At 45.7% G+C, this 15,449-nt stretch overlaps 1 protein-coding gene across 2 annotated transcripts in view; it reads left to right on the top strand.

The window, feature by feature from the left end:
- Positions 1-15,449, top strand: part of GXYLT1 (glucoside xylosyltransferase 1) — an 89,017-nt gene that overhangs the window by 48,940 nt on the left and 24,628 nt on the right. For both annotated transcript variants that reach the window (XM_086919480.1, XM_086919476.1), the window contains 2 exons: positions 8,791-8,916; positions 14,770-15,021. In XM_086919480.1, coding sequence (XP_086775606.1) covers positions 8,791-8,916; positions 14,770-15,021 — 378 coding nt within the window. The remainder of the gene's footprint in view (positions 1-8,790; positions 8,917-14,769; positions 15,022-15,449) is intronic.

The following is a 15,449-nucleotide window of genomic DNA, read 5'->3' as shown; positions in this document are numbered from 1 at the left end:
CAAATCAACAACTCACCGGCAAAGAGGCCCAAAGGAGACAAGAGATATTAGTGATCTTGAAAGCAAGATAACAACGCCATCTCAAATCATGACGCCTCTTTCATGATCACTGATGCATTTAAAAAGCCAAACAAGCCCCCGTCGCTGCGCTCCTAATATTGAAAGACATTCAGCAAGTGGCGTGTGCAGGAACCACTTGTTGATAGCAATCAAGGTTTCAGATTGTTTTGTGTGACATTTTCATATTTTCAGTATAATTATGAGTGACAGTTCAACGACTATGAGTGACACTTACTCACGCGCAAAATCAATCAATGAAGATCATGCTAAGGGCTGGTTAACAGAGGCCCTGAACGGAACAGACCACAGGCCACCCCAAGACACCAGTCTATCGCCAAATGCCTGCCTTCCCAATCGGACCCTGATCTCTGCCTTTCCCCTTGAGTAATGGAGAGAAGTGTCTCCATATTTGGCCTTGACACTCTAGACCAGGCACTTTTCTCCAAGTATAGCAGTGCTAGACACTTTTTGACTCTTGAAGACGAAAGGGCCCATTTGCGCTAAACTTACACCCACTTGATATAGGCGTCATCCTGTGGTGAGAAGATACAAAAGTGACCCAAACGCTCCCATGATATTTCTTTTTTACATGTGAATAAAGGTAAAAGTAAATGTCACCTTCCTTGCGTTTTTGCCCGAGGGCTTCTCCCTGCCCATGTGCTTCTCCCCTACCCATGTGCTTCTCCCCTTCCCACTCCACATTGCTTTTCCTCCAAACCCTGCCTTCTGTTTATTCCCTGCAAGCTTGCCCTCCTCTCTTGCTCTTTGCTCCTCTTTCCAATCCACACCCTCTGTGTCGTGTTGCTCCACAGACCCTCCTTTTCCCTCGTGTGTTGCTTCTCTGTCCCACCCTGCCCGCTGTGTAGCTTGTGGTTCCCCTACCTGAGCCCTTCTTGTTGTCCCACTGCCTGCACACTACATGTCGTTCACCCAACCTCCTGTGCTTCCCCCAAAAAATCAAGAAACATTTGTGCTACTTATTTTTTAATTTACTGATTTAACTTGGTAAATAAAAAAATTCTCATATCATTTTGTAGACGCTCACATGCATGGTGAGCATGTTTGCAAAATGACAGAACCACAGTGTCACATCACCTTTTGTTTTTTAGGTTTCGCCTAGTGTTGCAGCATGCATGTGCTACTCGCTCTGCGAGGCATATTGTAGATGGGTAGGTTTTAGAAGTGGAGTGGAAGCCCCGCCCCTTGTTTTCATTCGCTTGCGGCATCGTCTATGCTAAATGTTAATGTTAATGTTATGGTGATTTGTATAGCGCGCGGCTGCCCCAGCCAAGGGGCGTCCCGGCGCTGCAAGCAGACAGAATGCAGAAAGATAGAGATGCGGAGAGAAGAAAATGCTGGCTTTTGATTGAAAATGAGACTTATTAGTCCCTCCTTGTTACCGCCCTGTCTCCTTTTGGGACAGTCCATCCGGACTGGAACTCTTACTTACGGCGTTACACTGTCTCGTTTATTAGTGGGTAAGCACTCTTTTGTATTCATTCTGCTTTTGCAAGGGCGCGCGCACTTCACGGGCACCATGTACATAACTTAAGTAAGCATGGGCGCCACGTTCTAGCACAGCGCTTGCTTTTTTTTATTGTCTACTGCTTTATTTATATATTTACTTTTTTTTGGTATTTATGGACTTTTTTTTGCACTTCAGCGGCACAAGCGCTTTACCTTTAGCCATGTTAAGCTAAAGCGGGGTGCCACGATTGTTGAAAAGTAAAGAAATAGATTTTGTTTCTATTTGTTTACTTGTGCTACAATTGCAGCACCCGTGCTTTACTTTAACATGGTTAAAGGTAAAGCGCGGGTGCCGCGATTGTTAGAAAAGTAAAGAAATATATATTTTTTTCTATTTCTTTACCTTTGCAGCAATCGCGGCACACGTGCTTTACCTTTAGTAAAGCGTGGGTGCCGGCTGCGATTGTAGCAAAAGTAAACAAATAGAAAAAGAACAGTGGCCCACCTTTTTTTCTATTTGTTTACACTTGTTTACCTGCAGAGTGTGGCCTCTGGCTCTGCAATGGGTTCAGGGGTGGCACTTGGGCGCCGTGGCTTCTTTCACGCCTCAGGCGCCCCAGCGCACAGCTCTCATGCATGATTTCATTCATGTTTGCCTCTGCAGACTGGGATTTGCTTGTTAATCTTTCCCTTCGCTTCACAGCAAGGTGTGAAATTGTCATGCAGTGCTTGTCACGGCTGCATAGCAAGCATTATCTTTACTATCTAAATAGAGTGCCAGCTGTCTATTGCATTGAAACGGTCTCTGCTGGCTCTCACTGTTGTGCTGTGGGTCGAGTGGACTTGCCCACTAAGTTTAGGGGGGAGTGAGCACGTGGGTAACATGAATGTCTACCCCGTGGGCATACATGGATTAGTTCAGTCTGGCATCCAAAGTAAGGGGCTCAATAAAAGCAGAGATCGCTGTGTGCCAGGCGTGGTCTTTAGAATTTGATCATTATACTGTGTCTGTGTCATTTAATAAACACTACACATTTTGGAGGCACAATTCTACACTCACTGTGGCACTCGCACTTGCTAGCTCCTCTGGTCCTTGGTTGTTCGAGTGTAAGCATAAAAAATTCAGTATGCTCCCATCCGAAGTCTTATTCCACTGTGCAGAGAACCCTGCAAACAAGCATTTAATTTAGCAAAGTAAATGAGTACTAGGGCCTGCTGGAGTGACCTTCAAATAACAAGCATTTTCAATGCAATAGGTCTCGCATTTATGCAAGTTTCAGCTATTGGAATTGTAAATGACAATGCCTTTTATTTGTGTTTTAAAAACAAAAACAAAAATAAAAGGCATTGTTTCGCGTAAATGCGAGACTTATTGCATTGCAAATGCTTGTCTTTAGACATGTTGCAAAGCATCGGGATGCTGTACATCATGGCTAAAAATCCTAAGCAAGGTTAATAGGTTCAAAAAGCAAGACCTATTGGCTTTGCAAATGCTTTCCTTCTTGGCCAATGCCTGCTCCCGAAAAGAAGTTTGATAATAACCACAAGGTGGCAGCAAATTAGTGCATTAGTGAAAAAACTCTTAATACAGAAAATAACGGTCCCTTTAAAAAAAAAAGCGCTAAATTGCATTTGCAAGGGTAAATTCCATTCTCGTGCCTCCTGAATTGTTGCCCTCAAAAAGGCAATTTGAAAGTGCGCACATTCCAGAATTAAAAAAAAAAATAGTATTCCCACTCTGGCAAATGTTAAGGAGAGCGGTGAGTTTAAGGGTGCAAGTGTTGGGTCTACCTGCAATCCAAAAGCGGGGATGCCTTTTTTTTTTTACTAACTACCGGTTCAGGCAATGAAGGCAGGGTACCAACTGAGTGGCTAAATTCCTGATTTTGGAAACATGAGCTGTCTGTAATCGTGGCATGCCAGTTTACCCAGCATGCTGTGATCCTAGACAAAACACATTTTCCTTCTCCTTTGTGTCAACAGAGCTACTTGCTACTTACTTTCTGCTCCACCTAGATCACTGCTGCTCCCCCTCAACAAGCAAATTACAGTTTTCGCGCCACTCGCGTTTTAAAAGTAGTGGCGCAAAAATGGTCTCTGATGTACAGTGAAGTGTGCACACGCTTCACACAAGCCACTGTGTGCTTGGGATAGCAGGTGTGCGCGTGCACACCTCATAGGGATCACTGGTTGTGATATCTGACCCTGAACCACTGTCGCATGATCTCAGCAGATGCTGCGCTATCATATCACAGAAGTGCATCCAGTCACTGTACAGCCTGATTCCAGTCCTATTCCTCTTCTGGAACAGACACACCCTCAGAGACTCCATTGTGTTTCCAGCTCAGATTCTGATGAAAGCTTGCCACCAACCAGATATGATGATGGTGGAGATGAGGATGATTTACGCCCGACTTCCCTCATTATGACTCACGGAAGGCAAGTGGGCTTGATAATTCCTTTGATACAGGGTTGAACTCACTCATCATTTAGCCTTCCAATGGAATAGAGTGCCTTATTTGCAATGGTACTTTGACGTGCAGCTGAGTTGTTCGACCTACAACTACCCTTTATTGAGATTGGGACAAATTTCTTTCTGAAGATCTTGCGGTTCTTGGACCTTTTCAATAAGACCCTGAGTAATACTTTAATGGGTACTCACAGTTTGTTTGTTGAGCAGATATTCTCACACCCTCTGGGACATCTCCAGCGAGATCTTGAAGGTGGTCCCTAAAGACTTTAGGGCATCACTGGCTCGAATCAATTTGGATTGTCAAGATGCAGCCAAATGCATGATTCGTGCTGGCCTTGATACATACCACTGATTGCCTGGATAGGGCGGTTGGCATAGGTGTGGTGCTCTTCTGCCATGTGTGGAAACGCTGCACAGGATTTTCTGGATATGTATGGGCCTCTCTCATGGACATGCCTTTTGATGGATCATACCCGTTGGGTAGAAAAGCAGACTCTGCTGTAGATGCCTTAAGGAAAATAGGGCCACAGTATGCTCTTTGGAGCTCTTGACAGCTGCCAAACAGTTTCTTCATCAGTTTTGGAGTCTATTCTAAGTGAATGGTGTATAGGCAGTCACAGTATCCCCAACCTCTGCTGCAGTCACCCCAGTTCTTTCGAGACCGGGGATGAGGATCTGGTACACAATGTGCAGGATCAAGGGCACCAGTCTTCTCGGTCCCTTTCACCTCCAGCATCAGCGGCCAAGCCCACAAGCCGCCAGTGGAGCACAACCACCCTATTGAAGGCAGAATCTATCAATTCTTCCTAGAGTGGCGTCCCTTCAGATTGTTTGTTTCTGCTCCTCTGAATACCCCCCCCCCACCCCCCCCCCCCCCACAATCAGTGCGAATCTCAGGGGAACACCTACCCAGTCTATTGCAGGAGGTATAAGATTTGCTCTCCAAAGGAACCATCAAGAGGGTTCCGAAATAGGGGAGGGTTACTACTCTGGATTGCCTCACTTTACCTTTACTGAAGAAGACTGGAGGGCTTCAGGCTATAATAGATATTTATCCTTTAAAAGCCTTCCTATGGAAAGGCTATTTCAAAATGCTCACACTGGCCTAGGTTCTTTCTGCCTTGTATCCGGATGACTCGATGGTAGCCTGGACCTGCAGGTCACTTATTTTCATATATCTATCTAGCAATCCACAGACAATACCTTCGGCTCACGGTATGCCATTATCATTTCCAGTTTATCATGCTCCCTTTCGGCCTCACCAGTGCCCCTCAGGTGTTCATGAAAGTGATGGAGGTGGTCTCCGTCTATCTTCAGGGGCCAGGGAACCAGTCTTCCCCGTCCTCGATGACTGGCTTGCCACAGTCAGTCGTAGACCACCTCCAAACGACGGCAAACCTCTTGACATTGTTGGGATTCACAATTAAATAGCCAAAGTAACACCTGACTCCTTTGCAAAGGCTTCTTATTACTGAATCTGTTCTGGACATGAGAGAGTTAAGGGGTTTCCCACCATTTAAAAAAGTACAAGTCATTCAGGCAATGAGAGCAGGTCCAATACTTGGCCTGTTATCCTCCTGCATCCTACTTGTCAACTACACCAGGAGGCATATGCGTGCTCTGCAGTGGAATCTGAAGTCCCAGTGGACCGAGCACTGGGGTAACCTGTCCGATGCCATTCAAGTTTCGGAGGTGACTGTACATAATCTGTAGCGGGGGCTGTTTGACCACAATTAGACTAGCGGCAGACCCCTTTCCCTTTCCCCAGCTAGACCTGACGATGGCTGTGGATGCATCTCTACTGGGTTGAGAAGGTCATCTGCAGGAGATAGAAATGAGACGATTCTGGTGTCTGGGGGAAACCTGGCTACAAATCAATCGGTTGGAGTTGTGGCCATTCATCTGGCGTTGAAGGCCTTTTCACCATCCATCAAATGGAGACTGGTATAATACCTCACGGACATCACCCCTGCCATGCAACAGGCGGAGCAGAGTTGGGGTCTTTGCCAAGAGGCTCTGCCCCTTTGCAGTTGACTGGAGCATTAAAACATCTCCCAGACTGAGAACCACCTGGCGGGATGCTTGAATGTCAGCAAGGACAAGCTCAACCGGCAGATCATAAATAGCATCTGCATTGTGCGGTGGGACAAGGCATCTCCAATAATGAGAAGAATCCTGGCTAGATATTATTACCAAAGCCGAGAATGCGTAGTGTCAAAACATTGAAGTTCCTGCAAAAACCTTTGCGAGGAGATGCTTTCCTGCTGGAGTGGAGCACAGGATTCCTGTACTCCTCTCTGCCTCTGCCTCTCCTGCTTGAGTTTTGAAGATGATGAGGAACGACTAGCTCAAGTCATCCTAGTGGCTCTGCCCTGGCCTGCCTGTCCCCTTTGCACTCATTGTGAGTCCCACTCTAGCCACACATCTGCATGGCCATGGTTCGTCCCTTCTCTGGACACTACGTGTCAGGTGGGGTCGTCGTCACAGTTTTAAGTTTGGGTCCCCTGTTTGGGATCTGTCCATTTCCCTGTTCTCTCAGTGGTGATCTATAATGCGAGTTAGAGTAGGGCTGCAGCGCTTTCGGGGTCACGTTGTTCATAGCTCTGCTCCAACTTCACAGTTTCAGTTGTATCGGCTGAGCCTTTCTGCAGGCAAGAGAGCTTCCTCCTATCAGCCCGGAGTCACTGCCCTTGCTCAGTTTGCTCAAGAGGGCCGTTCAATCACCTGAGCTGTCCAGGGGTCCCTCACCAGCATGATTATTTAGGATTAAACGCAGCACAGCTCGGAGCCTCAAAGCCTTGGGAATGCCATCTTGCTCTACCTGGCCACACTTCTCCCCAAGGACGTCACTACTTGTCATCACTATGCTGTGGGCATCTCCTTAATGGGCCCCTTATACTTGTCAACTGTTGCCTGATTTCCCTTCTCAGATACGGAGGCAGGAATCTTAAAAGAGTGCTCTTAGAATATCTACAAGAATACTTCCAACAAACCCACTGGCTTCACCACCATCAATCCAGCCTCTAAGACAAACTAAAACTACCCCCACTTTGCTGTCTGGTCACCGATCACCTTTCCCGAAGGCACCAAAAAAGCGAATTAATTGTAATTTATCAGCAGCAGCTTATGATAGAGCAGACCACTGCATTTGCCATCCATTCTACAAGTGGTGGTAGCCCGTACCTGCAGGTTGACAGCGTTTTAGAAAGTATCTGCGTGTTCCACCTCGACGGTTGCTGCAAAGCCTGCATTAGATCTGTTGAATCCTCCAACCATAAGATATCACACGGATTCCGTTGGCGGTAATCAATTGAAATGAATGAATGAAATGAAAAATACATTTATTGAGTGCATGGCTACCCGAGGGCATCCCAGCGCTGGTTGCGGCAGGCAGCAGAGCCAGCCAACTAGGGGGAGGGCCATGTTTTTAGAGACTTTCGAAAGGCAAGGTGGTTGGGTTTCTTACGCAGGCAAAGAGGGAGTGAGTTCCAGTATTTGGCGGCATTGTATGAGACCCGACGTCCCCCGCTTCTAGTTTGCCGAATTCTAGGAACTACAGCAAGATGCATTCTTGCTCAATTGCTTGAAAAATAACTGGTGCCCATCTGTACCCATGACACAAATCGTATCCACCAGGGGATCGATCATGGATTAGTATCACATGATGTCATCCATTATTAATTGAGAGAAAGCCTCCTGTGGCAAATGGAAGACCAGAGTACTGTCGTAGCAGACCGCGCCAGATTCCAAGTCCTATGGCCCTCTCGTCTTTTGCCCACTTGAGTCATTGCATCACTCCTCCCGCATCTTATACAGCGCATAAGCAGTTATTTTGCTTATATTTTAGTTGCTTTAGCAGACAAGTTTGATTGAGTCAGCGCTGGAAATCTGACAAGATTCATGGTCTTTTACAATCATCCGCAGAGTATATTCCTTTATTTGGGGGGACTTTTGATTAGCTGCAAACCAGAGATGTGGTCCCACTGACAGATAACCAATCCACTCACTCCTGCTCATCTTGTTTTAAGGCCACACGTAAAGGTCCTCCTAAAGATGATTTAGGCTTCAGATTTGACTCTGACAATGGGATTAGTGATATTCTCTGAGCATTCACTATCTCCAGCAGATACGGGATTGCATACATTAAGGGCCACATAAGCAAAATAATTTAGGGAGGCTATTGAACTATTTGTCACATTTAGACAGGAGGCCATCACTGTCTCAACTCAGATTCAAGAGTTCGAATAGGTGAGGAAATGTATTCAGGAATGTTACCACCTGCAAGGGGGATACTTCTTGGTACTTTGTGCAAAGGTTCTGAATCTAGATCAGATTCGCAAAGCAAAAGAAAGATCACCATCTCTGAGAAACGTTTTACAGCTTCAGTTTTGTTACAGATATACTTTTGGCCCACTCGCCTTCAGAAAGAGATGCACATTATTTTCACATTCTGAACCCACTGAAGAAAAGGTGCTGCCTAAGAAGAATTGAAAGATGTAGTGTGCAGCCTTCTGACTTTCTAGATGTCATCATAGGAGAGTTTCAATATATCCTCCCCTTCGAGTGGACACATTTTTTTTTGAAAAATGTATAAAAACACATTTTTAAATCGGTTCCTGATCCAACCAATAGATGTCAGAATAAATGAGAGCACATTACTGTTTAAATGATATTACGTTGCAGAAATGTATTACAGGTAAGTGACCAATTTCCTTTATTATGTTGGTCTTTAGTGCACACAGCTTACACAGTGTCTTAAACTGACATTGAGTGTTGTTTTTGTTTTGTAGTTTAATACCTGGGCTTTTCCAGAGAAATTTACATACACATTATACCCGATTACCTTTCCTTCGGAGAATGCAGCAGAATGGAAAAAGCTATTCAAACCTTGTGCATCACAAAGGTTATTTCTACCGGTAAGATATCTTTTGTAACTTCTTTACGTAAGGCCATATTGTCCTAAAAGTCAAATTCTTCATGATTAATAATTTTTTTTTTTAGGTTTATGGATACATACCGGATATAAAAAATCAGCTGGGAGGTTTATGTGGGGTATGTGATGGTCGGCTTGTGTTTGCTTTTCAGACTAGGGGATGCTAAGTTTAGCATTGCATTCTTGTTGGCTGCAGCTATAATTCTACGTTTTTTTAATCTATCATATACTCCCTAACTACTGTGTATCACCATGCTAAATCATGGGACTTCTAAACGTTCTGAAATTGGTCCTGTAGAAGGGCTTGAGAGTTTCTCACAAACATATTAGTTTCTATTATTTCTATTGATTGATTGATTGATATTAATGTACACATTCTCCGCAGTGTGCCATGTACAGGAAGTCTGCAACTATACAATTTCCAGTTTTCCTATTTATTTCAGTGATGTTTACATCTTGCATTATACTACATTCTTTACATATGTTATGTTATGTTATCTTATCCAGCATTTATAGCTCGCATGGATACACGGAGTGTCCTGGCGCGAAAGCTAGTTTACAGGAGAACAGGAGGCGAGGACCGAGGCTGGTTGATTAGTTGAAAAGCAAGGTTTTAACTGCTTTCTAAACAGCCTAAGATCGTGGATGTTCCGAAGCTCGTTGGGCAGGGCATTCTAGGCCTTGGCCGCCTTGACAGAGAGGGAGCTACCTCCTGTTCTAGCAAGGCGGTAGCGAGGGATAACAGCAAGGCATCGCCCAGAGGAGCGGAGATGTCTGTGAGGCACATAGAAATCAAAGCGTCTCCTGAGATACATGGACCCGATTTATATAAGGCACCATGCGCAAAAGTGAGAGCCTTGAACACATCGCGCTGACCTACCGGAAGCCAATGCAGGTCCCGGAGAAGTTGCTTAGTGCTAGAACTTCCAGAGATGCCCAGTAGTGCTCTGGCGATTTACAAAAAGGGGGTGGTGATGAACAGAGTGTCTGAGTTAAACAGACCACTCTTACCCAGTCCAAAGATCAGGGCTTGATCCATCACCGTTATTTATCTCACTGCCCCATCCCAGCTCAGAACCTGGCTATATGCAAATCAGTCTGTCCCTGGCCCAGTGCATCATGGGAACAGGGCAGACTAAACTACCAAGCCAATTCTTCACCAGAAAGGAGACAAGCTACCTAGTGCTCTGGCGGCTGCATTCTGGACAGTCTGAGGTTTTTTAACTGATAGTCAGAAAGGCCAATGTATAACGCATTGGCGTAGTCTAAACGCGAAAGAATAAGAGCGCGGGTCCCCATTGCACATGCCGCATTAGGCAGCAAGGGCAGAAATTTCTTGAGTTGTTTCAGAGTGCCGAAGCACACTCTGGCCAATTTTTTAATCTGCGGTGGAAAACCGAGGTCCTCACTGAACCATATTCCCAAGTTTTTTACTGGTCTCCCCATTATCTTGGCCATGGGGTAACCTTCGGGCCAAAGGGCATCCCTAAAATGCGGCGGGAAAGACCCATAGAGGAGAAGCTTGGACTTGTCCTCATTGCATTTGAGTTGGGCCTGCGCTAGCCATTTAAAGACTTCAGCGAGACCGTTTTTAGCTAAATCAGGGTATAAATAGTTTTCTTCCACGTAAAGAGAAGCTGGGTATCATCAGCATACGCTATGATCTTAGCAACCAGCTCCTCTGCCAGATAGATTAGCGGCATCATATAAACATTAAAAAGGAAGGGGGCTCAGGGAGGAGCCCTGAGGGACGCCCGTGGTCACTGTTCTCGGTGTAGAAGAGAAGGGAGGCAGTCACACTTGCTGCGTTCAGTTCTCCAAGAAGGATTCAATCCAATCCCACACCAAGCCAGAGATTCTGATATTGGACAAATGGGCTAGAAGTTGGCGAAGCGGTACTGTGTCAAACGCCGCAGAGACGCCCAGTAAAATCAGGGCCGCTCTGCCGCCGGAATCTAGGCACTAGTTTGGGGGCTGTCCGGTCTTATTTGAACGATTTAATAAGATTCTCTCTACCCTTTCGCACAACAAAAACCCATGAGACATATATTTTGAGATTTAATATTAACCTTTTTTTAAAATTAGTTTCCTTCAGAATACATGCAGGCCTTCTTGCCCTATTGCTCTTTTTTTAAAAAATTTTTTTTATTTTTTATTTTTTATTTTTTTGATTTGTAGCGCGCTCAATCACCTACAGGCCTCTAAGCGCTCGGGAATCGATGGTAAACAACAACTTTGACAGTACAGAGGGCATCCACTAGCCTACGTGGCTCACAGGGCTCTCCTGAACAGTCAGGCTGCAGTGTTCTGTATGGACAAAGCTGGGTGGAGATTCCTGCGTAGAGAGCGTAGCCATATTCGAAGCTATTGGTATGAAGGGCTTGTGTGATGGTCTTTCTGTTGTTGATAGGGATAAATCTGCAGAGTCTGCGGAGCATGTGGAGAGTGTGGAAGCAGGAAGGGGCGACTGCATTTACTTGTAGTTTCATGGTAAGTTGGCTGTCGAGGATAATGCTGAGGTTGCGTGCATGGTCTGTTGGTGTGGGAGCTGGTCTGAGTTCTGCTAGCCACCAGCTGTGGTCCCATACAGAGTTGTTTCTACCAAAGATCAGTAATTCTGTTTTGTCGGTGTTAAGTTTGAGGCAGCTGTCTCATCCATTTAACCACATTGGCCATGGTGTTGCAGAAGTTGGTTTTGATGTTGGAGAGGTCCTCGTTAGTGAGGGGATTAGTTGAGTGTCGTCAGCATAGGAGATTATGTTGAGTCTGTGGAATCTGATGACATCTGCGAGCAGAGTCAAGTAGATGTTGAACAGGATGGGGCTGAGGGATGAAGCTTGGAGTATCCCGCAAATTATGTTCTTGGGTGCAGAGGTGAAGGGGGCAGTTGGATTCTCTGAGTGTGCCCTGAAAGGAAAGAAGGGATCCACTTGAAAGCGTTCTGCTGTATGCCGATGTTGTGGACTCTGTCGATGAGGGTATGGTGGGAGATGGTGTTGAACACAGCAGAGAGGTCGAAGAGGATCAGGGCCACAGTTTCTCTTCAATTGTGGAGAGTCCTGATATCATCTGTGATTGTGATCAGCGCGGTCACAGTGCTGTGGTTAGCACAGAATCCTGATTGTGAGGGGTTGAGTAGGTGGTTTTGATCCAGGTATTCAGTGAACTGTTGGTTGATGGCCTTCACAAGTACTTTGGTTGGGTAGGGGAGCAGGGAGATCGGTCTGTAACTTTTGAAGTCGCTGGGGTCGACTGAGGGCTTCTTTAGGAGGGGTCTGACTGCTGCATATTTCCATAGGTCTGGGAAGGTTGCTGTGGAAATGGAGATGTTGAAGATGCTCGTGGCTTCCGCGCTGATTGGGTTGGCTCCGAGGATTAAGAGAAAGGGGGGGCAGGAGTCGTTGGGTGCCTCTGAGTGGATGGACAACACGATGGCTGTGGTGGTCTGGGTGATGAGTAGAGAACACGTAGTTATCGTTCGGCTGGTGTTCGCTCGTTGATCAAAGCTGAGAGTGGGGGGTTTGGTGTTGAAGTTGTTGTAGATGGTGGAAATCTTGTTGTGGAAGTAGTCTGAAACAGTCGCAGAGTTCTTGGGAGGGGTGGATGGTGTTCTCTGTGGCTATCGAATAGGAGTATTCTTTGACAATTTTGCAGAGTGCCGTTATGTGGTTGGCTGCGTTATCGATGCGGGCGATGATGGCTTCTCTATTGGCTTCATTTATGTGCAGGGGTAGTTGTTGAGGTCTGCTTTGTTGTCGGGTCTGTCCGAGGGGTCCTTGGTGGCGCGCCAGTGCTTATCAAGTCAATAGCAGTTGTGCTTTGTGGTTCTGAGCTCCGGAGTCTACCAACTGGCTTGTTTTGAGGTTCTGTTGGTTTTTGCTGGTTTATGTGGGTTGACTATGTCAAAGCATTTGTTGATCAAGGCAGAGAGGTTCTGGACAGCCTGGTCAAGGTTTGCTGAAGTTTTGTGTTGTGTTATGCAGAGGGCTTGTATACATAGGGCCTTGCTAACCTTGCCCCAGATGCGGTGATGGGTGCTTTGGTGCCTGGCGGTGGGGATGGTAAAGTAAACAATGGCATGGTCGGACCATGTGAGTTCAGTGACGTGAGTGAATTTGATTCTGTCGCTGGAGGTGAAGATGGTGGTGAGTGTGTGTCCCGTTTTGTATGCAGGTTTGGTGTCCAGTTGGGTGAGGCCAATGTTGTTGAGGTTGTCCAGGAGGGCGGTAGAGTTGGCGTTGTTGGGGTAATCGATGTGGAAATTGAAGTTTAGGAGCAGAAAATGGTGAAGGGACCCAATGACAAGTGGGGCGATGAGGTTGGGGATGGCGTAGCAGAAGGGTGGTTGGGGTCTTTTATCGTGGTCTTAGCATTGGTTTGTAGTTGGATGTTGAGGTGTTCTATAAAAGGCGTTGGGTCATCGTTGGTTTCCTTGAAGATGGTTGTGATGCTTCCACGGTGTTTGTCGAAGTGGTCTCAGTGTGTCATCTTGTAGTCGTCGGAGTGGCGGTGGCGACGTCCGTGCTCGATGAGGAGTTGAGCTACGTTTTGATGATGAAGGCAATGTCCCTGGTGAGGGTGTCCCAGATTTCTGTGGCCTGTTTGCAGAGGGAGCGGGCATTGATCAGGATGTGTTGGCTTAGGATTCATCAGGGGCTGTGTTGAAGGAAAAGCGGCAGTGTCGGCAGGTGAAGAGTTCTTGGGTAGATTGTGGCGAGGAAGTGAAGCAGCCTGTGTTTTGTTGTCCAGTATTCAGGTCCAGGAGCTCCGTGGCTGTGTATTGGCAGGTGGGAGCGGGGCTAGAGCCCCTGGCGCTGGGCGCGGTCCAGGCACGGACTGGCATAGACGACTTGCCTTTAGCAAGCCTTTGGTATGCTGGTGGCATGGCTGCACAGCTGCCTCCATAAGTAGCCCTGGGAGGTGGGAGGGCCTGACAGAAAGGCAGGAGGGCAAGGAGCGGGAACAGCGAAAGGGGCAGGAAAAAAACAGCACGAACGGGCAGATGAGCAAGCAAAATTTACCAATTTAACAGTTATAAATTATTCTGTCAAATATAAGTCACTTTGATGCAGTTGTTGGATTATATTTTCACCTCTGGGTAGTATGTACACTTGTTCATAGTCTTGATATCTGAATTGTGCTATCAGGTATTGTTTCTCAAGGCAGTGTCATGTCACACTGGCTACAGGTAGTACAAAATGCAGTAGCACATACAGTTTTGGGACATAAAAGAAGTTTGCCCACTTCCATACACATTTGTCAGCTTCACTGGCTGCTTATAGCTCATAGAAGTTTTTTTAAAGCACTGTGCCTGTCATAAAGCTATTTATAAAGCTAGACTAGATACTTGTATGTCCCCTCTGTTCTCTTGGCACTCCCCCTCTCGCAATAACTCACAATGTCTGGTAGCGAACCCACTCCATGAAGTATTGTCATCAATTATGTCATTTCAGATGTTGCATTGATGTTATTAATGGTGTCATATAGCATGTCATGAGAGATGTAATAAGTAGGGTAATTAGCAATGCATGGTGAGTTAGCATTAATATAGGGCACGAGTTATAGTTCTAGTTAACTATAACTGCTGAATTTCAGGGGTCTTGTCAGTTTAAAATGGTATGTTTTAATTGGTATTTTCACCTAAGTCTAATATACCTTTAACCTTTGTTTTTTTCTGTTACTTTCTAAATCTTGGCAGCCAGCGAAAGACCTTTTGCCATCGCTTTTTTGTATTAAAAAAGTTATATTTGAAACTGTATTCTGTTTTTATGATTATTAATAGCATGTATTTTGACGTATACATATAATTTTCTGTTTTATCTTTCGCCTTTTACAGCTAATACTTAAACATGTCGATTCCTTGTTGTACGTCGATACAGACATCCTGTTTTTACGGCCTGTGGATGACATTTGGGCTTTACTGAAAACATTTAATGCTACTCAAATAGCTGCGATGGCGCCAGAGCACGAAGAGCCTCGCATTGGATGGTATAATCGCTTTGCTAGGCACCCATACTATGGGAAAACTGGAATTAATTCTGGTGTTATGTTAATGAACATGACCCGTATGAGGAGAAAGCATTTCAAGGTATGAATCCTTCATATGTTTTGAGTAATACATCCATTTTTTCTTCAATAAACAAAACAAAACAAAATAATTGTTATATATTTACATGCACTTGTTTCAGAGTACCTCTGACATTCTTAGGCCGATGAATCTTATCGCTTTTTATTTAACTTTATTTCTTTAATGTAAAGGTGTTCTACAGACTCTTCTGGGGTCTAACTTCTAATAAGAAATATTGCACATTTTCCCCACATTCATGATTTCATTTAACCCCTTCGCTGCGGCGGCTATTCCACCGCAGCGCTATGGGGGAGGCGGGGCCGCGCGGCGCTCCTGTGCTTGTGACGGAACCGCTCCGTCTTTGAGCCTCGGGTGAGCTGTGCTTCTGACGGAACGGTTCCGTCACGGCCCCGCCCGCTCTTTAGAACGCCCAGCGCAGGCTCGGAATT

This window comes from Lissotriton vulgaris, chromosome 1_1 (genome assembly GCF_964263255.1).
Source record: "Lissotriton vulgaris chromosome 1_1, aLisVul1.2, whole genome shotgun sequence".
Classification (NCBI taxonomy): domain Eukaryota; kingdom Metazoa; phylum Chordata; class Amphibia; order Caudata; family Salamandridae; genus Lissotriton; species Lissotriton vulgaris.
The sequence above is the reverse complement of the archived record's forward strand: the minus strand, read 5'-3'. Positions and strand labels throughout refer to the sequence as shown.